General features: G+C 48.4%; 1 protein-coding gene across 3 annotated transcripts in view; it reads right to left on the reverse strand.

Annotated features, from left to right (window-relative positions):
* AREL1 (apoptosis resistant E3 ubiquitin protein ligase 1) overlaps positions 1–24,669 on the reverse strand; it is a 41,890-nt gene that overhangs the window by 2,593 nt on the left and 14,628 nt on the right. For 2 of the 3 annotated variants that reach the window (XM_075103496.1, XM_075103494.1), the window contains 11 exons: positions 24,369–24,510; positions 23,841–23,962; positions 22,010–22,085; positions 21,528–21,637; positions 20,808–20,987; positions 20,533–20,658; positions 20,206–20,335; positions 20,068–20,126; positions 19,804–19,893; positions 18,657–18,832; positions 15,295–18,469 (listed from right to left, as the gene is read on the reverse strand). In XM_075103496.1, the coding sequence (XP_074959597.1) occupies positions 18,367–18,469; positions 18,657–18,832; positions 19,804–19,893; positions 20,068–20,126; positions 20,206–20,335; positions 20,533–20,658; positions 20,808–20,987; positions 21,528–21,637; positions 22,010–22,085; positions 23,841–23,962; positions 24,369–24,510 (1,314 nt within the window). In that variant the 3' untranslated portion in view covers positions 15,295–18,366. Of the gene's footprint in view, positions 1–12,757; positions 13,924–15,294; positions 18,470–18,656; positions 18,833–19,803; positions 19,894–20,067; positions 20,127–20,205; positions 20,336–20,532; positions 20,659–20,807; positions 20,988–21,527; positions 21,638–22,009; positions 22,086–23,840; positions 23,963–24,368; positions 24,511–24,669 lie in introns of those variants that run through there. The other variant, XR_012662286.1, reaches the window with a different exon arrangement.

Consider the following 24,669-nt stretch of genomic DNA (forward strand, 5'->3'; position numbering starts at 1 on the left):
GGGATCATGTTCTGGAGGGTGGAATAGCTGAAGGAGGTGGGGAGCTCCCAATGCCCCTGGAGAACATCCCCATAGCAGCATCAGGCCAGAACCACCTGCCCCAAGGCTGTGTGAGCAAGGCTGATCTACAGGCAACTCCTGCTGCAGATGAGCAGGAGGAAGGCAGGCAGAGAGGGGTACAGAGCAGGAAAGGTACTTGGCACAAGCCAGGAATGCAATCTGTGATCAGATGGAAATGAAGCAACAGCATGAGCTTGCCTTATGCCCACCAGAAAGAATACGGGGGTGCTGAAGACTCCTGGCTGAGCACAGAGCATGGCCAGGGCCACTCCAGGTGCAGGAGAAAATGCTGTCTGTGGGGGCCCCTCTCAATGCTACTTTCATCTCTTGTTCTACGAGGGGATGGGACTGACACAGCCCTTGGCTTTCCTCAGCACTGCCCCAGCCTGAGTTACCCCTGCCTTGTTGCCCACTTTCAACAAAGGCAGCCGCTCCTATGGCATGTGCTATCTACCTTGCTGCTCTCAGTCAGGCTCTGCTTTCCTGCAAGCTTGGCCATCCACCTCTGCAGGGCATGAACATCACTGATAAAGCCTTCAGGCTGCACAAATTGCCCAGTGGTACCAGTGGAGCTAAAATCCTATGTGAGAGCAGGTTTGGGGGCGGGAAGGGATAGGCCAGCAGCATGGCTCCCATCTCTGAGCCTGAAGGCACCATGGGTATCTACGGCAGTGTAGTATCAGCACCTTGCACCCTGCCTCATCCCTACCATCCACAGGCTTCCCGCCAGCCTGCACCCAGGGCTGGCTCTCCCCCCTGCCCCAGAGGCAGCCCACCACTGCCACCTGTCCTCTCACTGGGACTGCACTTCTCCCCAGCACAGCTTTCAGGAGTCAGATCCAAGCCCAGCAGCAGGACATCATCCCCAGCCCAGGGGCACACTAGCTTTTCAGGTCAAAGGCACACAAAGTCTGGCCCAAGGAAGCAGCTGCCCCATTTCAGGTTCCCCCAACAATGCCAGTCAGGAGCTGCTGTGACCTGCAGTGCCTCCCAGACCCCAGAGCTGCTGGAGAGGTTGAAGCAAATCTCAGAAAATACCACAGCAGCTGGTGGCCAGCTCTAGCCCTGTGCTTCCTCACCAGAACAGATCAGCCAAGGATGGTGCACCCCACAGATGCATCCTGGTTGCCCATACAACCAGGGCAGCCTCTCCTGAGATGGCTCCAGTGCTGCTAAGCAGAGGCTGGGGATTGAAGGATATTCTGGCATGCCCCCTTCTTCCCTCGCAGTCTGACTCTGGATTGCCATGAACTACAGCTGACCTACAGCTCTCTGCCTCACCTGTCCCTGCCCCAGTATCCATATCCTATATGGCACCAGCCCCTTGGCCCCTGCCCAGCTCAAGCCTCCAGCTGGCTTTGGGGCCACTGCTAGAAACATTATAGCACACCTGTTCTTCAGATGAGGGTTTACAGCCAAGGCTAGCACATCTGGATTGTAAAATAGACATTTGGAAGTTTATCAACATGTTTCCAAACAGTCTGGGTATGGCAGAGAATCTGTCTCAATGCTTTAGTGGAGGAAGCAGCTGGGCTGGAGAGACAGTTCAGTGCCCTTCTCACAGCCTGTGTAGGCAGGGCCAAGACCCCCCCACACGTACACACCCCAGAAACCAAAATGCCTCTTCCTGACTCTAGTGGTCCAGGAAGCCGTGTCAGCAAGGCTCTAGGAGGAAAATGGGGAAGTGAAATCCAGTGCCCTTCCCACCCCAGACCTGCTGACACAGCTGCACCGAGCTTAGACTTGAGCCAAACATCTCCCAGAAACACCGCCTGCTCAGAAAATTGGTTGGGAATCTGCACCATATGCGCTGGGGGTGGGAGAACTGACTCCATCAGCTCTGTCCTGTGCAAAGCTCAGCCGCCAACAGCCTTCAGGACTTTCGCTCTCAGCAAAGTCCTGATCAGCAGCAGCATCAAGCTGCCACTAATGGGTTTGTCAGCACCAAGCAGATCTAAAGGAGGAACGTGGCCCGCTGCCCTGAGTTGTTTCATGTGCACAGTCCCTCTCATCGTATTAGTTTCTCAGATGTGCAGCTCTCACGCCCGTGCTAACAACAGACCTCCCACGCAAGCGTTCAGTAACATACTCTGATTTTGGTCTCTTCCCAGCCATCCCTCGCCAACAGAAACACAGCTGATACTTTGGGGTGTGAGTGACACAGAGGCAAGAGACACAGAAGACCTGTAAAGCTGATGGAGCAGGAGGTAGCTCTGCCCTCAGCATGCAGGAGAGCTTTGGTAACATGGTGGTGGTTGCTTCCCACAATATCTTCAGATGGCATAGGTCTAAGTTCACAGCAGTTGATTAACAATCCTTCTGATAGTAAAGCAATGCTAGATACAGATGTGCTCTCCAAAACTTCTCCTCCCCTCATTCTCACCCCACAATAGCCTGGCTGGCAGCTGGCAGGGTCTCCTCTCCTTCCATTTTGCCAGTCCACTTGCAGGTGAAGGCAATGCTCCTGTCCTGCCATACTATGCTCTCATCACCTCTGGAGGAGAGACCGCTCTGCTAATCCAGTAGCTGAGCATTGTACAAATATCTACAGGAATTGGCAAAAGTGGCCCAAAAGGAGACACCTCTTTCAAGCTGGACCAGTCTCTTCATTTCTCTGCAATGCAGTAGACTGTAAGTGTATTTATACCTATTTTACAGCCCTTTGGAGGCTTGGGCAGGCCTGGATTCTTTTATCACCTCTACCTGAGTGAATCTCTTCCCTCTGTAACCCACATGCTTTTCTTAATATTGAACTACCTCTTTAGAGGCACTAATTCAAAGTAGTTCCAAGCTCAGAGCATTCAGTGGAAGAGACTGGGGAAGGGACAAGGGTGTGAAGGTCAGGGCTAGCACCAAACCTTCAAACACTGTACTTGCAGTGTTGGAGAAGCAAATGCATTTCTATAGTGCTTTGCACTCAGCCAGATTCTTAGTCCTTATGTATCTGTTTCAAAAGCCTGGTGCCAAGGCTGCAGAGCTCCCAAAAAAATCCTGAGGAGGCTGCAGCCTTACTGCAACTCCAGTTGCAGTTAAAAGCAACCTGACTTAGGTGAATGTGTGGAAGATTATCAGCATAGAGAGACCTGACAAATTCTAAACAGAGCCCATGACAATGGGGCCAGGGCACTGCCCCAAGGTGCCGATGCTGGGACCTGAGTTCAGTCCTGGCTCTGACGTAGGCTGCTTCTATGATCTCAGATGAATCACCTAGCTTCAGCCCTCAGGTATGAAGTGGAAAAGAGACCACTCTAAATGCCCACTCTGTGTTTGTCCATATCCTTGCTCGGTTCTCTGGCGCCAGAGTGAGCCACATTACATAGAACAAAGGGCATACTGTAGGAGAAAAATGTCTGAACTAATGCAAGAGCTGTACCCACACCACTGCTTAAAGAAAACAAGCAGGTTTAGCTGCACCTTCCACTGAGCACTTATAACATTGTATTAAGTCTATGCTAGGGCCAAGTTTGTTATGGACTACTTCTGTCACAGGACCTGGAGAACCTGCAAAGGTGCTAGTAGCAATTCAGGATGAAAGGCACTGTAAGACAGAACAGAGGAGAATGGGCTGGAAAATAAGGATAGAAAGGGGATTCAAAACATCATTTGGACCTTACCAAGCCAATTCTCCCCATGCATCTGGATGTGCCAGTGGGCTCATCTGCCCAGACCATCCCAGACAGTGCATTTTTACCATCAAAGGAAGCAACACAGCTTTGTGTTTCTTAGTAAATTGAGCTGGTCACCTCTGATCTTCCAGGTCACTGGGTCTGCTGTTGTTTCCTCCCCCCCGAGCCTAAATCTGACCCCCACCCCAGGCCCTTCCTCCTGGAGGCAGGCAGGTGTTGCTCATGATAGCCAGCACTTTGTTCAGCAGCTGAGCCAACACTTCCTCCCAAGAGAGTGTAACTCCACAGAGGCAAAGGTCAAGTGTGCTCTTCCCAAAGCTGAGGATTTGCCTTTGCCACTTAATCCAAGCTGAGATCTCACAGCCAGCACAGACCTTCTCCTGAGGCTGGGAACGACTTTGTGGGCAGTGGAAGGAGTGCCCCTGGGGCACAGGTACAAGGGGAGAGACTGAACATCTGCCCTTCACTACAAGCCTTCAGGGCACCAACAAGGAGGCAGCTAGAAAAACAATCCCCTAGCAGATACTTCATTGCTATTTTGTGAAATAACCCTGCCCTTGCCCCCACCAGTTCAGGCCTAATGCCAAAGATGGCCAAGTGGCTGTTGGTGCTTAATTTCCACATTGCTTTGCAGCCCTACCTCTTTTAGGGAGGAGTAAAAGCAAGCCAGCTTCACCACTGCAGCGCCCGGAGGCAGCAGCTCAGATAGCTTCCAACAGCACCCAGGAGCACTCCTATTCTGCAGGGCTCAGCCACAGCCCTGAAAGGAGCAGTGTGGGCAAGGGAGTGGTGAAGGATCCCATCAATCTTATTTCAGAGTGGAGGTGAGGAGGAAATGGGTTCCTAATGTGCTCACCTCAGCCAGCCATGAGCCTCCTGGCTGTGGCCAAGCAAGCAGGTGGCCCTGGCAGCAGAGAGCATCCCCTGGTGCTCTCCCACACAATCACAGACTGGTTGAGGTGGGATGGGACCTCTGGAGATGGTCGCATCCAGCCCCCTGGCTCAGGCCAAGATGTTCAGGGCTGCATCTGGTTGGGTTTTTGAACCCTACTGAGGATGGAGGCTCCACAATCTCCCTGGGCAGCCTGCTCCAGTGTCACTCACTCTGATCTGACCTCTAACACAGGCGGCCATCAGCCACCTTTGCTGCAATGGGTTTGGTCACCACTGGAGGAACTGGGGGGTGCCTCTCTTGGGGATGTGACACCCATGGACCTGCACAATGCTGCACTTCCTGGCTCCAGTCCCCAAGGGGCTCCCTCAACCCCAAAGTTAAAGGGCTGTGTTCAAGAGGCTAAGCCCAGAGCAAAATGGGGGTGTCCCCCTCACTCACACTGACCATACAAACAGCAATAGTGGATCTGGCCCTTGTTGTTTCCCTCCATTTTTTGCATTTTCTTCAAGGCAACTGAAGAAGCATTTGGGGGGTGGGGGGAGGACACAGGACACGGACATAATTTGCTAGGAAGACTTCCTCCTTTCAGAGTCGATTGCCTCCAAGATTGAGGAGGACTAACCCTACAGTCCTTCCATAAACACCAGATGCCCCCGCAACCATCCCCCCTCCACCAGCCCTGCAGTCAGAGTGGATCCATGAGGATCGCAGGCCCACAAGTCTGTTTGCACAGATCTGTGCCATTTTACTTCCTGGTACTTTTCTGGTTCTCATTATCTCTGCAGAGCTGATGACACTTAGACATTTCATCTTCCTGGGGCTTTTACTGGCACCTTAAGCTTGATTTATGTAACACAGCCATGGCCATCCTGATCACCCACACTCACCTCTGGCTTGTTAACACCCTGCTGGCCATGGACCCCTCCCCTCCCACCGGCAGATCTGAACCAGGCTGAAACTCTGCACCCACCAGAATTAAAGGCTTGGCAGCTTCCTCCTTCTATCCCTTTCCCTCTCATTCATTGCTGGTCATCAATCACAGCAGCCTCTTGCCACAGGGGACCTGCCTCCACAGACCCAGACCTGCCCCTGCAGCTGCCAGGCAAAATCCCAAGGGCAGGCACTGAACAAGGGCAAACCCAATTAGCAGTTGTTGGGTAATGCTACCAGTAACCTTAGCCTGGTCATTAACCCCAGCTGCTCAGAGGGCATCACCAGCTCAGGGTCCCTCCCCAGCCCAGTGGGATGCTTCTGGCAGAGGAAGGGGCCTCTTCCCCTTCTGCTCTTGCTAGAAACCAGTTCAGAAACACAACAGTTTGGGATCTAAACAGCTCTTAACACTTATCACTGCCTGTCTCCAGAGGCAAATCTAAATCCAAAGTACAGCTACAACACATGTATATCTGTTTGCAACACCTCATTGGAGGAATTAAAGAGTGGCAATGATACCGTACTTGGGACATGATGACAACTACTGCCATCAAGCCAAACAAGACCGAGGCCAAAGCTGGTCCAGCCTACTAAATGGTGCTAGAGCTTCAGGCTGGGCATGGTACCAAACATTACAGTGGAGCCCCTCTACGTGGCCCCTAGACATCTTTGCATTTGCAGGCCTGGCGACCTTTCCAAGCTTCTCTCCACCATCCTGCTATCCCTTTTCAGGCTGTTTCTTGCTCCTTGTCCACACTGCCTGCACAAGCTATTTTGCAGGAGGAAAAGTTGCCTCTCATGAACTGTCTGCATCATACCTAATGCAAGGGCTGGGTGAACTGCCTCTGCAAGGCAAACCTTCCACTTCTGTGTTGTACTTGGACGCATCTGTCTTGCTTGTGTTATGGGAAGGGCCTGTGTTCTGTCCATGTCAACAACTGCTGTCACCTGGAGAGGAAGGATAACAGCACTGAACACCATAACCTGGATACCCCACACATTCCCTCCAAGACCTTTGTAGTGCTCATATCTAGCCAGGCCTGCTGGGGAGGAGGATTGAATGAGGGCAGCTGGACAGGAGCCCTGCAAGCCAGCCAGGCCTCCACACACTGGCCACAAAATCTGCATCCGAAGCCGCTAACAAATGAGGTGAAGGAAAAGTCTGGAACAGGGACCAAGTCTGCTCATGGTTTGAGTCCTGACTCCAGAGCAGCTGGTGCAGCCTGGTGGGTGATACACAACTCAGCTGTCCTGAACACCCTTGCTGAGCTGAAACTTCCTCCACCATGGGCCAAGAGCACCCTTCCACCTCCTTGAATTCCTGCAGTCTGGTAGAATGACAAGGAAAGGGCCCTCTGTCCCCCTCCCAAAGCAGACTTTATGCATCCAGGGTGCAAGGAGGGGTGCAGTCAAGAGGCTTGCTGCCCAAAGTGGTTTGCAGTGATTCACCACATCTGAACAGCCCCTGATCCCCAAACTCATAGGCTCCAAGACCCCATCAAAACATTATCTAGAGCACAAGCAGTCCTCAGCTTTCACTGTGCTTTGAGCTCCCCTTGTAACACAGGTGCCCCTTCGCACTCTGCTTGTGGAGCTGGGGCAGGCTGTCTTCCAGCTGGATGCCATCCAGACCTTCCACCAACGTCCAGAGAAGGGAACAGGAGGTGCTTGGTGGGGTGGAAGAAGCAACATGGAAGCAAAGGCTCAGGGGTTAAGTGGCACTGCAAGAACCCAACATCTGTGGGTTTTGGGATGAGAGGTACCGTGGGGTCAAACCTTTCTATTGCTACATCTTTGGAGAATTCCCTCTTTCAGTCTGCCTCCCCACCATCTGCGGAGGCGACTGCAGGGGAGAGGAGGTTTGCAAGGGTCACTTTTAGGCCAAAGCAGATGGAAAGGACCTGCTGCAAGCATTTTACTAGAAATGGGCCAGACAGCTGCAACATGCCCCCCAGCTCCCCAGCCCTGCCAACAGCTCACTGGATCATCCAGCACATGGAGAGTACCAGGGCAATAGGAGCTGGCTCACAACTGCACACACTGCCCTGGAGGCTCGCTTGCAATGATGAAGGGTCCGCAGCTGGACAAAGGAGTGAATTAACAAGCTGTTTAAGTCCTTCATCAGGGGCCTGAACAAACAGATGCTGCCAGGAGCTGGTCTCTCCCCCTCCTGGGGACCATCCTTCTGGTCAGAGATGGTTTTTCACAGAGTTCCCCGAGGGGAAAAAACAGCAGCACCTTTGTTTGCTACACAGAGCTCCAGGGCCTTCTCCTCCCCCTGTGCCTTTGAACCTACTCCAGACATCTCAGCCCCACAGCCCTCCAAACCTGGCCTGCTGTGGACCTAATTAACTCCCTTGTTCATTTACAGTCTTTTGTCACTAAAGCAATTTGGAACAGAGGCAGCAGATCCTTGTGTGTGCTCACATGGACTCTACTGCTCCTTTTGGTCTGCTTGGGAAGCCCTCTTCTGCCCACCAAGGGTGCCTACAGTCCCACTCTGCAGCCAACCACTTCAGGATCGGCCAACGTGAGCACACTGCCTCCCTGTTTCCAGCAAGCTCCCTTAGCACCTTTGCAGCCATCAGGAAACACCAGCCTTCTCAGGGCATGAGACCTTTGAATTCAAGCAGGAAAGTTTGCCTGGATTATGAACCGCACCCTAACCCCATCTCCCTTGCCAGCACCAAAACACCCCTCGGGGTTTCTCGTCACTCCCTTTTGTTTGCATGCTTGCTCATGCACATACGCATGCTCAGGAGTTTCCACCTCAGACACTAGGCCTGGCAGTGATGATGCCACACTAGTTTCTCCCCCTGTTGGTACCCACTCAGGTTTGCACAGAGCCAGATGGATTTAAGAGGAACATGACCCCACTGCTCTTTTACCTACCACCCCGCCATGCTTCCTCTTCCTGGCACCACAAGGATGGAGAGCAGCAGGGCCCTTTCGCAGGGGGATGCCTGGGCAGGATTATCTCAGGGCTCCTGGACCAAACAGGCAGCTCCTCAGTGTTTGGAAACCTCCCTTGCCTTTGTTCCTTGGCTTTCCATGACTGGGGGAAGGGATCCCAATGAACATGTTTGCGCTGTTCTTCTTAATAGGGTGTTGTGTAACACAGAGGGAAGTGACTACACCGTGGACCCCAGCTGAGAACAGAGACTTTAATCCTGCTGCCCAGGGAAAACTTGGAAAAAATATCTACATCTGTTCTGTTGCATTAGGCTCATGGCTCAGAAGCTGACAGCTGACCCTGGCTGCTCATGATGCCAATGTACAGCCCCTGCCAAACAGTGCCAGGGTAAATTACCATGACTGAGTAGAAAGGCAAAAGGCAGCCAGAGAAAACTGAGGAGGGAGCTCTGCCTGCGCAGGTTTCTGGAGAAGGGAGAAGGCCAAGCCAGAGTGCATCAGGGCACTTTGTCATCTCTACTGCCACACTGGCAAACAGAACAGAGAAGGAGTGACAGTGGAAAAGAACAGGGCAGGAGATGAGACACAAGGAGAGGGAGGAAGGTGGAGAGGCAAAGAAGAAACCACAGCTGCATCCACCTCTTCATGGGGCTCACCAAGGATGGGCCTTAGGAGACAACCCCCCTCCTCCTCATCTAACCTGCGCTAGGCTGAAGCCATGGAGGAAGAAAAGGTGCTTTTGTATCTACAGGCAGGATTCATGGCTTGAGAAGGGTATGGGACAGATTTTGGCCTCCCGGAGTAGTGCACACACTCCCTGCCATGAGTCTGCCAGCTCTAGAACATGTAAGAACACAGGTGAGGGACTTCCTGACCCAGCACCACAACACAGCTCTGTTCCAGGCTCAGGCTTTTTTATCACCTCACATCCATCCAACAGCTCAGAGAGGATTATAAAGGAAATCAGCTATCCAGGGAACAGAACACTACAGAAATTTGGCTATTAGCAGACACCTAGATGCTCTGGAAACAGGTCAAAGACTTCTCATTGTATTTGGCAGGGTCTACATTGATACACCCACTAGGAACATGGTAGGTATTGCACTGGGACCTCAGGGCACGAGGGAGAGCCCCTTCTCTGTACAGTCCCTCTACAGGCACAGCAAGATGCTGAGGGGGGCCCTCCCATAGATGGGAGAGGGTTTCTGAAAAGCCATTAACACCCAGTTCTGTGAAGGATCTGCCTGTTCCTTATTCAAATATTAAATTGGCTCAACTCGAATTAGCATAACACCTATGACAGGATTAAAGCAGATACTGCCTTGCCCTTCCTGCCTAGGACCACCAGCTGCCAAACACTCCTCCAGGTCAGCATCCTGCACAGGACAGTGGCTAGCTTCAAAAGAAGCAGAAAAAGTTCCTTTCTAACTCCTGTCTGTCAGAGGCAGGCTTTGTCCCTCAAGCAGGAAGGTTTGTTTGCTTTAAATCTTATTTAACCATGGATGTTTTCATTGTCCACATCCATGTCTCACACTTTTATCTACCCTTAGGAGGACAGGGAGGGAAGCTCTTGCTTTCCTCAGTCCATCTGTAAAGCAGACAGCTTTGAATAACCACGTGCTTCTTGCCTTTCAATCCCTGCTGGCTGTTGCTTCAACCTTGTTTGACAAGACAAAGGGATCAGGAGGCGCTGTGTGTTTCTTCTCCATCCTTCAGCCTTTTACAAACTTCTACTTCGACGCCACAGCCTTGTATTAGACTCCAGTACTATCTGTCTCCACAGACTACCTTTTCATACAATCCTAAACCTCCAGTGCTGAACTCAACACTTGAGAAGCAGGGATCCTGCTGAGAAATGCAGCCAGAGAGATGCCTTGTAAGCCATAACCATTTCTGCACTAGAACTTAAAGATGCCTCTTGGGTCCACCACCACCAGTGCCATTATTTTTCCTCCCCCTGCTGTTACTGTTTGACCTGGTGCCTTTCGCTCTGCTCCTGGGAGCAGATCTGTCAGGGTCAGAGCCCCAGGCCTGCGCCCACACGGCAGCACCAAGTGCATTACACCTCACTAATGTGTTTGGTATGCGGCTCCTCTGAAACCCTGCCACTTTGCACTTAAATCTCAGCTCAGCCCTGCTCAGGAGGAAGAACTGGAGGAGCCGATGCACAGCAGAGCCAACTCCTAGAAAGACATTCCCAGAGCACCTTCCAAAGCCACTTCCAACAGGCCACTGACACCACTAACTGCAAAGTGCGAAGTCAGCTGGGCCAAGCCAGCTCTACTGAAACAACAACCCGATGCAGTGTCCAAGGCAGGCACTGCCTGTGCAGGGACCACTTCAGGGCAGTTGTGCCCCGAGGGTGCTAACAGGGTCCTTTTCCACTCCTGTCCCTGGAGCTACTGCAACATTCCAGTCACCTACTGCAACTCATCCAAGCTCACGTCAACTTCCACTCCCCCAGGCTCTCTGGAAAGGCTAGTGGTGGCTGCAGTTAATAAAAAGAGTCCATTGAGTTATAATGAGCCCTAAAAAGAGAATATCAGCTCTCTTTGTGCATAAGCTCAATTCTGCTTTCCTGGCCCATGCATTACAACTCCCTCTCCCCTGGCAAACCGATGACTAATCTGTATCTCAAAGCCTGAGGGAATATATCTAATCTGGTTAGTGTAACTGCTGTGGTTTGTTCATATTAAGCACATTATTCTTACTAAGCTATTTGTTCCAAGTCTCCTGAGAGAGTACGCTGCAGGTTAATAATACATATGTAAATCCAACTTCATTTCAGGCATTTTAAATATGTTGCCTGCTGGAAAACAAAAGGGCAAGGGGGAATGGTGCAAGAGAGACTTGTGCCAAACCAGGGCATTCTTCCTAGATGCTCGCTTCTCATACACTCCAGTTTGGGGAGTCAGAAGCACAGCAAGACAATGCCAGCAAACCTGTTTGCTAGACTAAGAGGTCTGCTGAACAAAAAAAACCAAACCACCAACCAAAACAAAAAACCCACCCACACACACAAAAAAAATACCCAGACAACACTAACCCAACCTGCAGGGTTTCAAGAGAGCTGAAGTTGGCCACTCTTAGACCCGACCAGCTCAAATTGACTATCGGACCCCCTCTGGTGGCCAACCAGCCAGTCACCTTCTGTCGGCAGAACAGGGCTGCCGCATAGCTACCTGTCCCTGCACAGCAGCACCCTGAGCACCCCTCAGCCCTGCATCCCCTTGAGCATCCCGAGCTCTGCTCGGAGGACTGCCGAGTCAGGGAGCATGGCAGACGTGGGCACCAGGGCAGATGTTGTGAAAGTCTTTAAAAAAGGAGAGGACTCATTATCAGAACAGCCAGCATCTGCCCAGCCCCTCCAACTTGAAAGCCTTAGGGCTATCTACAGCTAGGCCCTTGATTTTTCAATGGCAACACTGTGTAGCTCAAGGAGCCCCCACCTTGAAACAGGGCCCCATTGTGCAAGCAGCTATACAACATCAGACACCGAGAGACTGTCTGCTCTTTGGGATGGGGAATGAGATGGAGAGAAAAGGCAGAAGATGAACAGGAAGAGAGCACGCAGAAGGAAACAAAACAACACTGGTCAGTGTTAAGAGATAGCAGCCCAGTGAGCTGCTCTCAACGGGTGAGGACATGCAGCAGAAAGGTAACAGTGCAATGTCTTACTAGAAGACACCAAGGTGGCATTTTTGTACTATAATTTTTAGTTTCAACAGCAACTACAATTGTTAACAGTATATTGCTTGTTGTTCCCAAGATGAAAAGTCCTAGGAGAGGGAAGGCTGCATAATGCTGCTCCCTGCCCAATCATAGACAAGGGAGAAGGGGCTGCCAGTTGTCCCTAAGTAGGAGTCTAAGTCTGTTCTACACCAGCAATAGAGGCCTCCTCAAATCTGAGCTAGCCTCAAAACTGCAAATCACTACCCCAGCCAAACCTGAACCCCCTGGAGCTGGTTCCATCATCCTCTAAGAGGACTGCAGAGAAGTGTATTTCCCTGCGTTTCTTTACCCACTGCCATAAATGACACTATCTCATCTTGAGGCAACCTCACACTTCAGCTACTGAAGCTCAGTAGAGTCCCAAGCAGCTGTTCCTGCTGGTAAGAGATGAGATTTCTGGTTACTCAGAAAATTGCATCAGTTTACAGACCATCAGAATTATGTTACCATAAATCCCTAAATTAAGGGATGGGTATGGGCCAACACACTTCTCACAGCTTATCAGAGAATTGCCTCAAGAGGGAGAGAAGAATTTGGTTTTGACCACTACAAAGTCACTTCCCCCAAAACCACCCAAACTCAGAGTCTGGACTTCACATACCTCAGAGAAAACTCTGGAGCAGCCTTAGGCCAATTCCAGTTTCTCCATCCCTCTTGTAGTGCAAGATCTCTGCTTCCTTCGTCTGTGTTCATTGCACCTTTATACCAAGGCGGAGAGGCTTGGCTCTCGGCTGCACTCCCCACTTCCAACCCTGTGTGCAATTGCCCACGCCTCAACACACTTTGTAGCACACCATCCCTGCAGAAGGGTAGCTGGGAAAGACTGATCGGGAATTTTGGGTGAACTTCAGCTACAGCTGTTTAGTTTTACTGGAAAAAAGTTATTGAAAATTATGTCTAAAAATTAACACATTCATGAAGTAACACCTCCCACCTACAATCAAGTTTCATGCTCTGGAGAACAGAGATTAGGGTTTCTCAAGCATTCAGTTAAAAAAACCAAACAAAACCCTCCCAAAAAAAACCACACCACCACCACAAAAACCCAAACAAAAAAGGAAGGAGTTTAAGAGGAAGATTCTAAAGTCTCAGATTCTGCACTGTAAGGCTGAAGCCAAGACAGGCTGAGGTTCTGGTGGACTTTGCTGTTTCCCATAAGTGTTTTCCTTTTATAGTTCCCATAATCACATGTTCAAACATTTTATGCTGTCATGTGCCAGGTCAGTCAGACACAAGATGGTAGCAGAACAGCCAAAACCATATAAAACAGTAATTCACTATGGGAACCAGGAGTTACAGCCTGGTGCAACTGACCAACTCAGCCATAACACTATGAAAGCAAGAAGAAATCTTATCCAAATCAAGGGTTTTCTCATTCAGGTATCTAAAGAAATTATTCTCCATAGTTCTACAATTGAGACAAACAGAAAGCTGAGCAGAGAAACTGAATGCACAAAAATCCAGTTTCCCAAGCAGCACATCTTGACACATCTCAGGTCAAGTGGCCCGGTATCGAATCAAGGATCCTAAGGCATCAGGCAACTCCTAGCTATTGCTGGAGACACAAACTGGAGCATGTAGGATTTCATCATGAAGTGTGTGGATATGATTTCTCTCCCAGTCCCAAGTCCATGCCAGGTGCGGTGCCAGGACAAATGGAGGCTGTGGAGTCAGCAATAGGTCACTGTCACCACTCCCTCTCCAAGACATCACAAGAAACCGGTGACGAGAACGGACAATGTGGGCAGCCAGATGATATCATGCATCCTGTAAAGAGAGGCAGAAACTTTAGAACCTACTTCATGTTAAAGTAATCTGACAAGCTGAGCTCTCTCCTTCAGACCCAGAAAAGACTGTATTTCTGAAAACTCCAGCCTCAACTTGGCCCCCTTCCCATAAGTAATACTGGTCACGGCATGTAAAGACATGCCCACATGGTTTGCTGTGTATCATTTTGCTCATGCCAGGTTTGCTGACAAAGTCACCCACCTTTCAGTGCCTTGACCTCAACTCCAGCAGCTCTAGACTCACAGCCTCTGTGTTTTCCATGGGACACTGGAACTTCTGTTTCTGAATTCTTCCCAATGCTCACCACTGCTTTATCTAACCTCTGTCTTCTCTGAGTCCAACATAAGACAACTTTCTTCCCACAAGAGCTTCTAAATACCATGACCCAGCACAATGCTACAGAGGCAATCCCTGAGACTCACATATGCTGCTTGCTCTTTTCTTTACTAGTGCTCATGGCTTGAAAGCCAGAATCAAGGCTAGATGCTGGTTTCATAATATGTGAGAACATCTTAGTTATATGGTGGAATACACACAGGCAGCCAATGCTATGGTGGCTGAAGATGGGCTAAACCTTTGTACAGCTCAGGAAACTGTTTTCATCATTTTACAGGCAGCAATGCTAATGAACACAGACTCATGTTGCAGAATCTTCTCAAGTTTTAAAGTTATTATTTTAATCTTTAAGGTACCAAAAAAAAAAAAGTCCAAAGAAAACCAGTGATAAATTGAATGCTTTTCATCAGAGCTGGGGAACATCTCAAGCCCAGAGAATCACAGAAATTGGATATTGTCCCTGAAGGCAACAAGCTGTCAACTTACCAATTATTCTATTGTTTGTTAGCAGACACTTGCAGGTGCATTGTTTCCACCCTGCAATCCAAAAGCATTTTGTACAACTTTAAAAGGTGCAAACGCCCCTTCTTCTGGCTTCATCTAACCCTCTTGGCAGTACAGTGAAGCACAAACAGTACCAATACCTGCATCTCAGAGTCAGGTAATACACAGCAAGATGAAAAAGTAATTGCTCCAACTGCATTATTAGTTTACATGAGTCCTTAAAATATTTTCTGGCATTAGCAGCTGCTTCAGCCCATTTTCCAGCCCACTGCAGAGAGACCTCACAGTAGCCTGTGAGCCCCAGGCCAGAGTCCTGCCTCTTCGAGAAGTTCACAGGTCCTGGGATCAGCCAGGCAACCTGAAAGGCTGCAGGTGGAGAACCTTCCTCTCCCCCCTGCAGCAGACCTCAGTGAGACACCCAAAGACCTGGAGAGGCCCCTTGCTCACAGACAGCACGAAACAGTTTGATTCCCTCTGTACAGCCCTGAAAGAATGCTGAGCTAAGAAGGCAGCATTTTTAAAATACTTTATTTATTATACAAACTATTTACAAAATGAGCTACTACAACCACAGGCTTCCAAATTTTGGCTGAACTCTGCCAGAAATTCACCAGAGGCAACTAGGATTTGACCTGTATCATCCACAGCTCCTAGTTTCTAAAAACATGCAACATGGCCTGCAGGTGCAGGCTGAAGCCAGCACCTCAAAGCAGCTTCAGGAAACAGAGAACCTGTTTGAGATGATACCAGGATCCTCAAGATTTCTACAGAAGGGCCTCTATTAAGTGGGAATAAATAAAGGGTAAAAAGAAAAGTAACGAGCCTCTGCCAGAAGTAACATACAGTATAGGTGACCAAAGCACATCCCCATTGCCAGTGTTAACGGCAGCATAAAAAGTGACTGCACCGGGAAAGGGTATAAAGCTAGAGACAAGTTTAGAAACATTGTGATAGATCTCAGAAGCACGGGACCAGCTAGGGGCTTGTGAAAACAATGGGGATGGGTTTAGCTGACCAAGAGCACCCATCACAGTTCTGACTGCACTTGTGTTAAGAAGAGAGTCCTTGGCATCTGTACAGCTGCTGGGAAGCATGTGGTGCTGGCTGCAATGCAACGAGAAGCATTTAGGAGCTCTTTCCAGCAGACAAAAACGGCCCAGTGTCCAACTACTTCATCCTCAGAATAAAAAAAGTCCAGCTCAAGAGAAGAAGGGAGAAGATTCCTGAGGAAGATGTCACTGGCAGAGCTGGCCCATAGCTACAAGGCTAGAAACATCCTCACTAGGTGAGACTGCAAGACAAGGCTGCAACATGGGAACAGCACCAAGCTGTGCCTCCCAACAACCAGGAGTAAAGCTGGGCACTGCCTCCTCCTCTCGGTTTCTGGAGAAAGCAGTGAAGTGGTGGCATGGAGAACACAGGAGCTGTAACTCTACTGACCATGGAAGCCATCTGCAGTGTATATAAAATGGTACCATACGCTCCACCCAAAGGAGGTCAGGACCTTGCAGAATGAAGCCTGCACTAAAAAAGGGAGAGCAGCCACTACTAAAGTGATCTGTCAGAGCACAACAGTGGCAACTCTTAAGCTGGCAGCCTCCCAGTACCTTGGTGCCAGTGAGGGAATGAATTCACAAGGCAAAGAAATCCCCCTGAGTAGTCCCAATGCTCAGCTGGCTTTTTGGCACCAAAATGGCTTTTTTTTTTCTGTACACAAGTAACACACTGAGCCCAAGAATGGCTAAGATGCTGCCTTAAAAATATTTTCTAGATGTAGAATGTTTCCCCCAAAGTCCCAGTCAGTTCAACTAAGCTATACTGGAAAAGCACACACAGTTATCTTAAAATATCCATACCATGCAGAAGTCTGTCTGGATCAGCTTGAGGACAGCAGATGGGGGCTGAAGAGAATGATGCGACTTTTTATCTAATAAGAGTGTTCTAAAATTAGCTCAGGGATACCAGTCTGAGACTCCATTCTGGAAGAAATCCAGCAGTTCCATAATCCAGTCAAACCTTACATTGCAGGTAGTACCAATGCAGGTTTCTCACACTTTTGACTCCTGACCTGAACTGTCTAAAGGACTGTTGAAAACTTAAAGATCTTGAATCCTGCTTCGCTGAAGAACTCGGCAAGATTCCCATATTCCCCTTCCCTTTATTTCCCTGGGAAGGGCTGAATGGACTGCCAGCAACAATACACCCCAATTGTAAACTTACTTCTCATGCTGGTCTGCCCACTCCTCTCCCCACAAGCCAGACAATGGTGAGTGCAAGCTGTTGAGTGATCACTTGAGCGAAGGTCTAGTTAACATTTTGTGCTGGGAAGCCAGCAGCACTGAATGGAACAGGAGGAAAGGAGAGCTGAGGAAAAAAGGTAGGAAGATTGGGAGGAGAGAAAGCCAGCTGCTCTGCAGGCACCAGCACCCCTCTGGAAACGCTGCCTGAAATGCAGTAGAGATAGAGAAGGCTCAGGCTGCTGCATGATAGAGGTAGAAGCCAAGACCCTGTGGGATGCTGGGGTGGAGGTACCACGTTCTGCCTAGTACTGTCACCCCAACAACAAACGCAAGCTCAGTGCACACTGTAGCTCTGTACTGACCTGTCACTGTTACTACATAACATACATACCCTGAAGGTGAATGTGGAATAGACATTGGTGCTCAGCATTGAGGGATCACGCTCATGCCCGTACTCTCTCTCCTGAAGAAGGGAAAAGAAGGCAAGGGCATGGGACAGCTTCCTGTGCAACGTCAACTGTCAGAAACATTCAATGGAGGAGAAACTCCTCTTCCAGTAAATTTGCAGAGGCTCATTACCAGCCACTGCTGGAGAAGGACGCTTCTGCTGCTGGACCCTGGCGGAGGTAGTACAGGATCACTGTCAGGGTCAGCGCTTGTGCTCCGATGAGATTGCTCTCCCCATTGGGTTACTCCCTCCAGTGGATACTGCCCATTTTTCTCTGTGGCACAGACGACAGCAGCATCCACAGCAAGATGGAGAAAGAGAATCAGAAACCCTTCTGGGTCAGGTGCTGAGAGGATGCACAACCCTATACTCTTCATGACTCAGATGAGCTATCAGGGAGCATCACTGGGGGAGTTGAGCCAAGGGGGAGTTGAGCCAAGACATGTAAAGTTACTAAGGCTTCCTGTGAGCCAGGTTTCCAGCAGAGCTCCATGCTGATCTTCCCTCTTCCAGAGAGCTACAATAACAGCAGCTCAGTAGAGCTCCTGCACCTCACTAGCTTCTGCTTATGAACTTCATCTTCTCCCAGAAGGATGGGTGTACAGGGTACAGGGAAATCAAGTGCAATATCTCCTTGATGAATGCACCACAGTCCTTTTGCTGTTTCACATTGAACCAAAGGGAGAATGAGGGAAAGGGAAAAGATGAGCTCTTGATGACATATTTGGGACACGGAAAGGCCACGTGACATCTTCTAGATGACAAATTCCTTTACATGGAGTCTTTGCTCTGCCTCCATTGCCCATGTGAAGGAAAGGAGAACAAGCAGAGGATTGAACCTGGGTCTTGCCACAAAGAGCCAGGAGGCTAAGTCATCTCCTGGAACGGGGAAAATCACAGCATGCCAAAGCCCTCACAACCCTCGCTGATAGCTAGCTGCAGCATCTTGTGCACTTCTTCATAGGAGTCATAAGTAGGGAGGCACAGCTGGTTAAAACTGTAAAACAAAAGAAAAATTCCATTCAGACTAGATCTGAGAGGGGACCATCCCCATCAGCTGCTCTTAGATGGGTTGACATGAGCATTACATACATTACATGTTAAACTCTGCTTGCCCACCACAACTAGCTGGTGTCATTCCCAAAAGCACAATGCAGAAAGTCCTGCCACCCCAGGATACTTGCCAAGTGTGGGCTGTCGGCAAAGTACTGTGAGTTGGAGCTGCAATGATCTGGAAAGATGGACAGAGTGCAGCAAACCCTCCTGGGGGCAACTGAGAGGAACCAGTTGTGAACTGCAAGAGCCTGGCGAGCTCTTCCTGCGTGAAGCTGGAAACCACGGTCCAAAACCACCTCATGACCTGTTAGGAAACAGGATAGGTAAAGCCGGGGCAGCCAAGCAAATCAAATAAGCAGTTGCAAGACCACCTTGCAAGTAGTGCTCTACTAATAGTCAGAATGTCTTTTGTTTTACCAGGGTGACACATAGAGGCAAGTATTACATAGTTTCTTCTTATCAGTTAAGAGATGTCCCACGCTATTACCTCCCACCAGTCCCTTCCTTTAAAGCAGAAAGGCTTCTGCTCTCGCCACAGAGATTTTATTTTTAGAAATACCTGCATAGGAAATGAGGTAGGATTACAATGCAGAAGCTCATTTGCTTCTTGCACTATGCTAGTCTCTTGCTTTTTCACATCCTCTGGTACTTTTGCAGGAAGGTGGAACCATCCCAGTGTTCACAGCTTGAAGCTTGTGCTCCCAATCTCTTTTCATCTTGGGTGTTTTGGCAGCTTCCACTATTTTTCTAAATTAAGCTGCTACCGTTCCCATACTGCTCCCACTGGGAAAGGCAGGGAGGGATGGGAACAATTACAGGGTACAAAATTAGGCTACTACATCAGTAGCCTTTACCACAGCACTGAATTCCAAACGCTCCATGTGGGCTGCAGTCATGATCTTCAAGCATCCCTTAGAGAGAAGTACATCACCATGAATGTCTTCAGTAGCAATAATTCCCACCAATTCCTCCTGATTCCCTGCTGAATTGTTCTTAATTAGTGCTTTGTTGGATTTTGTTAAGACTACCACTGATGCTGATTTTTTCCTGCTAGTAACCGATCAAACATCTCTAGTCAGCCAGGCTGAAGGATATTACTAGGGGAAACATTATTTCATAATGCATGCAGTCCTACTCGAGACCCCTGAATCTTGCAGTTTGTCCTTCTGGAAGCCTCACTTCCAACCAAGAAATCTGTTCCCAGTACAAGTTGTCTTCTGCTGTAGTTGGGATAACTGGTTTCAGAAAGCAGGAGGGAGAACCCCTTTCACTTACCTTCTCACGGAAGTGCCAAGATCCTCCTACCACTACAGCATGTGCCTTGAAGTCACAGACACTGATATCTCCAGTACCGCACATCAGCAACTGAAAGGCAAAAGGCTGCAGTCAGAAAGTCAGGAGGTCAGGAAACAAGGCACCAGCTGCTGTGCAAATTACAGATGTTTAAAATAAACGCTTTGGCTTTATTCGAGATCCAGAAAGCACTTGTCAGAGAGGAGGGGAAGTAAGGATAGCAACACTTAGGGAGGCAGCAATTACCTCAAGCTCATTCTCATCAAAAATAGCCAGGAGATTCTCAGGAACTAACTCGTTAAGACCTGGAAGAGAAGAGCAGCAAGTGCTATCATACCCTGGGACATGAAGGCAGAAGGGAGCGGGGAGTAGACATCATGTTACCTTTCAGGAAGTGATCCACCTCCTCCCTAACCTGATTGGCCAGCCTGTACTGCGCAAGCAGATTTAGATACAAGATTTTGTTCTCATTGGTCACTGGTACTTGAGCCCCTCCTGTCACCAGTTCCACCACCTGGAAACAGGAGAACACTTGATGTTGAGTGTGACCAGCAGCATTCCCCAGACCTGTACTCCCAACCAGAATAAACACAAGCAAGGAGCTACTGCCCAGAGTAATCTCAATTTTCTGGGGCACATAGAGTTCTCAGCCTCCCCTGCTACAGGCAGAAGGGGTTAAACTGTCCCACCTTCAGGAACTGCCTCCCTCACCTTCTCCAGTTGTCCAGTTTTGCTGTACTTCTCTTCAGCAAAGACCAGATCCATCTCACTCACATCGTTGTTCAGTATGAAACAAACTTTGGATTTATAGAATTCTGGGTCATCTGTTTCAAAGTACTGGTGAAAGAAAAAGGCGGCAGGGACACAGAGGGAAGAAACAAAACACCACACATTATTAACCAGGACTCTGGATCTGCTTCTACTACATCAATGTTCAACCTCTCCCCAGACCAATACAGGCTTCAGACAAGGCTGGGAAGCTTTACCTTGTAATGCATACGAAGTCCTATGATCTGAGCCAGGAAGGATCGGGTAAAGCGAGCTCGAACCAGTTGTTTGTAAGCACCTCCCAGAGATGATTCATACAGACACTTTCCTACTAGGCGGCCTGCAAATTCATACAGTTTGAGTCGTAAATATGTGGGACGCCCTGGATTTGGATGCACCTGCGAAGAGGAAGCAAAATGAAATATCCAAGTACCAGACAAGACTAGCACAAATAGCCAGTATGAGACCAGTTCAAGTCACTGCATCACTCCGGCTGCCCCAGGAGCTTTAGTGTAATATCCACAAAGCCAAGCAATAGAAATAAAAAGGTCTGAGCTTGCCTAGGAAGAACACAAAATGTTTCACATGCACAGGCCAGAAACTGTATGAGAGCAGAAATGGATCCTGAAACATTCAGACCCAACAAAACCTCCAGACACTCTGATGCCACCTCCTCTTGCCCAGAAATCCAGCCTTCCCTGCTGACTGGCCACCCCCTGCTGTTCATCTGACAGTTCTTTGACACTTCAGTGGGTTAAGACCATTAAGCAAAGCTTTGAGAAAGGCACTGGAAGGGACTGTGCAGGCAAGCTAAAGAATGACAGGGTTAAAGAATAAAGGTTGCACACCACTTAATGAATTTAGCAGCAGCGTTATTTAATCAGCAGCATGCCAATGCACACAGTTCTGTGCATTTAGTATAGGAACTGCAGACTCACCAAGGCCTGGTTGTTATCACTAAAGCGGGTAAAGAGTTGACTGGTGGTATCAAATAACGCCTTACAGATGAGCTCAAACCACTCTCTGCGTGGACCTCCCCAGTCCAGCGCTACAAGACAAAACAAGCTTGGTCATCCATAGGTCATCAGTTCAAGAGCTTCATGCATGCTGCTCAGTATTACCTGTCACGGGAGCTCATTGCAGTGAACAGCTCCATAGTGAAAAAGCAGTAGGCAGGAATTCCAGAACTCTACATTCTGCTCCCAAACCTAGTCCTAATATTTCTTATTTGGGCCTCAGGTCCCTACGTAAAGTAGGGATAGAATAGCACCAGCAGGATAATTCACTAACATCTGTGAAAAAGTGAAAGGGCTGTAAAGCCAGAAATGATAGACATACAAGACAGCAGAATTTCAGACTAAAACTACTCCATCATCATTCCTTCCACTTCCTCTTCAAATGTATTCAGAGGATTACTCACCTTCTTCATCCTGAAAAATCACTTCAAAGTTTTTGCTCCAGTCAGAAACAGAAAAATTTCGTGTGGCTTTAAAAGACTGAAAAAAAAAAAGGAAAATAGCAGCAGCTGTTACTGCTTGGCACCCAGTAACCAATACGCAATTCCGCACATGTGGATGGGCAATTTAAGCAACAAAAAAACCCCAAACAGTCTAGTACTCTAAAGTATAAAACTAAGAATTAGGAATTCCTAAGGTCTAATTCTTATTTGTCCAAAGCCAAAGAACCAATTCCTCATTTTCTATTATAAGGCACATTATCCACGTAAATACAGCTCATCTTAAAACCAGCATGAGGTCTTAGCACAGCACAGATGTAACCCTCTCAAGGTTGAGTACAGTATTGTTTAAAGTATTAAACTGCCTGTGGGAAGGAGCAATTTCTGTAAAGCACTGTCAGCCCACGAGTTAGATTTTAAAAAGGAACGTTTCAGAGAGCATTAGAAAATAGCTTGAAGGGTTTACTGAGTTCATACTTAAAGCAAGTCACGATGCAAAAAAGTAACAAAATACTTCAAGTGTCTAGAACTTCCTGTGTCCCAATTCTGGATTCGATTAAAGAAAGTTTAAAAATCTGCACAGCAGTCCTCAGTCAAACAGGTAGCTTTGCCTTAGCTTATCTACAAATAGGTTAAAGCATCATGCTAGTTACACCTCTGGGCTAAACACATTGGTCACATCCACTGTGCCCATCAACCTTGGACACTAAAGGTTACAATTATTATTATTATTATGGCACTGTATTTTGTCTTACTAGGCTGTAACACCAGTGGTCATGACAGTGCAGGAATTTCCAAAATAGTGGGAAAAAGTAGTCATGGAAATACTCTTTAGAAGTGAAGTCATTTTGTAGCAAGCTATTAACTGAAACACAATCTTATAAACACTGCAGAAAATATTCCAAAACACAGATTTGATGAGTGTAAATCAAGGGAAATCCCAGCCCCTCCTGCTTTCCCCAGAAATATTTTTTTCCATCTTTATAACATTGCTGTTGTGAGACACATGTGGAAAGAATAAGTCAGGATAACTGCCTGCCCTGCATAACGGACATTCTAAATACTGTTTAAGAACTGTATTATACGAATTACTCTTTCTTGCGTTCAATTTCAGAAACACATCAGTTCAGGTCAGCATCGGTGAAGGCTTAATTCAAGGAACTGAATTCCTACCTACCGAATATTTTGTCATCACGCTGAACCACTACTAGAAGCCTGTCAATGCAAGAGTTTCATGCACGCAGCTCAGTAACACCTGACTCGACAGCTTATCTCACTAAATAGCTCTGTACCAGAAAAAACAGTAGGTAAAGATTCAAGAGCTCTAGGTTCTGCTCCCAAATCTGGTCCAGGTAGAGAGTCTCTCTCCGGGCCTCAGGCTCCAATGTGAAGTGGGGACAGAACAGCACCAGCAGATTTCCTGCTTTTACAGGCTATGCATGCATTTACCCTAAACATCTCACATGGCTTGATTTACTCTGTGATGAGTTCCTTAAACATTTATCAGAGGTGAAGTTTCCCAGTTACTTAAGAAATTGATCTTACTGACTGGAAAGAAGGAACACAGCATTCCACACAATATCAAAACCGAACACAGAGGAACTACCTTGAGAATTTTTTTTTTCCTCCACTTTTTCCCATCTCAAGCTGTCTGCTGGCATGTGTCTTGAAACAGGACTAATAATTTTTAGTGTGGTTGCTCTAGCACATGCCAGTTTGGATTTCTTTAGGCACTGAGCAGAAGAAAAAGGATGGAGGAAGCATTAGGCTTAAGTGAAGTGACCTGCACACTCACCGACTCCAGCAGACAGTGGCGGCTGACCTTCAGTGTGACCTTTGAATGAGGTCTTTTCATATGCACCTGACGTAGCTCTCGCTGAAAGAAGTTCACTTTGTCCTGGAAGGTCTCTGAGCCTCCTGAGAATAGTGACGGTTTCAGTCAGGTCTGAGCTGCCAATACCTCAAACGTCTAGAAAGCATTCCTAAGACAAGTTGACCTGTGCTGTTATACAGCCCAAGGATGAGTTTATACAGCAAAGTTTGGAAACAGAGCTCTAAAGGCAGACTGCAGTTAGTCTTGCTAACATTCAGATACTCACAGGTGCACTTTCAAAGAGCCTGGCAGAAAAGCCAAACTGAAAAGGAACAGCTAGCACAATGAAATACATTCATTGGAAGCACCAACAGGAACAGAACATGAGACTCCAGGAATGAGAATTCTCATCAGAGGTCATTCAGTGCTGACAATCTTCTTTCCCAAGGGAAACTCGCAGACTGAAGTGCTAACTTCCTGACAAGTGTACCCACCTCACTACCCCTTTACCTATGTTTTTATGTAGAGAGCGAATGAAAGTGGCTGCCAAGATGTTCCTCTCCTTGCAGCTGAGCTCCACAGGGGGTTGGATCCCATCATCCACCACCAGTGTCAGTAATTTGTGCACAGGGTCAGGACCAAGGTATGAAAACTAGCAGCAAAAAGATGCAAGAAAGGGTAAACCCATCATGCAGAAGGCACAGCATGTTCAGTAGACAGAGCAACACCACTTGCACTCTAAGACTTTCGCTGCTCACCCATGCAGATGCAGTTAACAGGAACACTATTTCAAGCATCCAGACTCCAGTTA

The sequence above is a fragment of the Phalacrocorax aristotelis genome, chromosome 9 (assembly GCF_949628215.1).
Source record: "Phalacrocorax aristotelis chromosome 9, bGulAri2.1, whole genome shotgun sequence".
Classification (NCBI taxonomy): domain Eukaryota; kingdom Metazoa; phylum Chordata; class Aves; order Suliformes; family Phalacrocoracidae; genus Phalacrocorax; species Phalacrocorax aristotelis.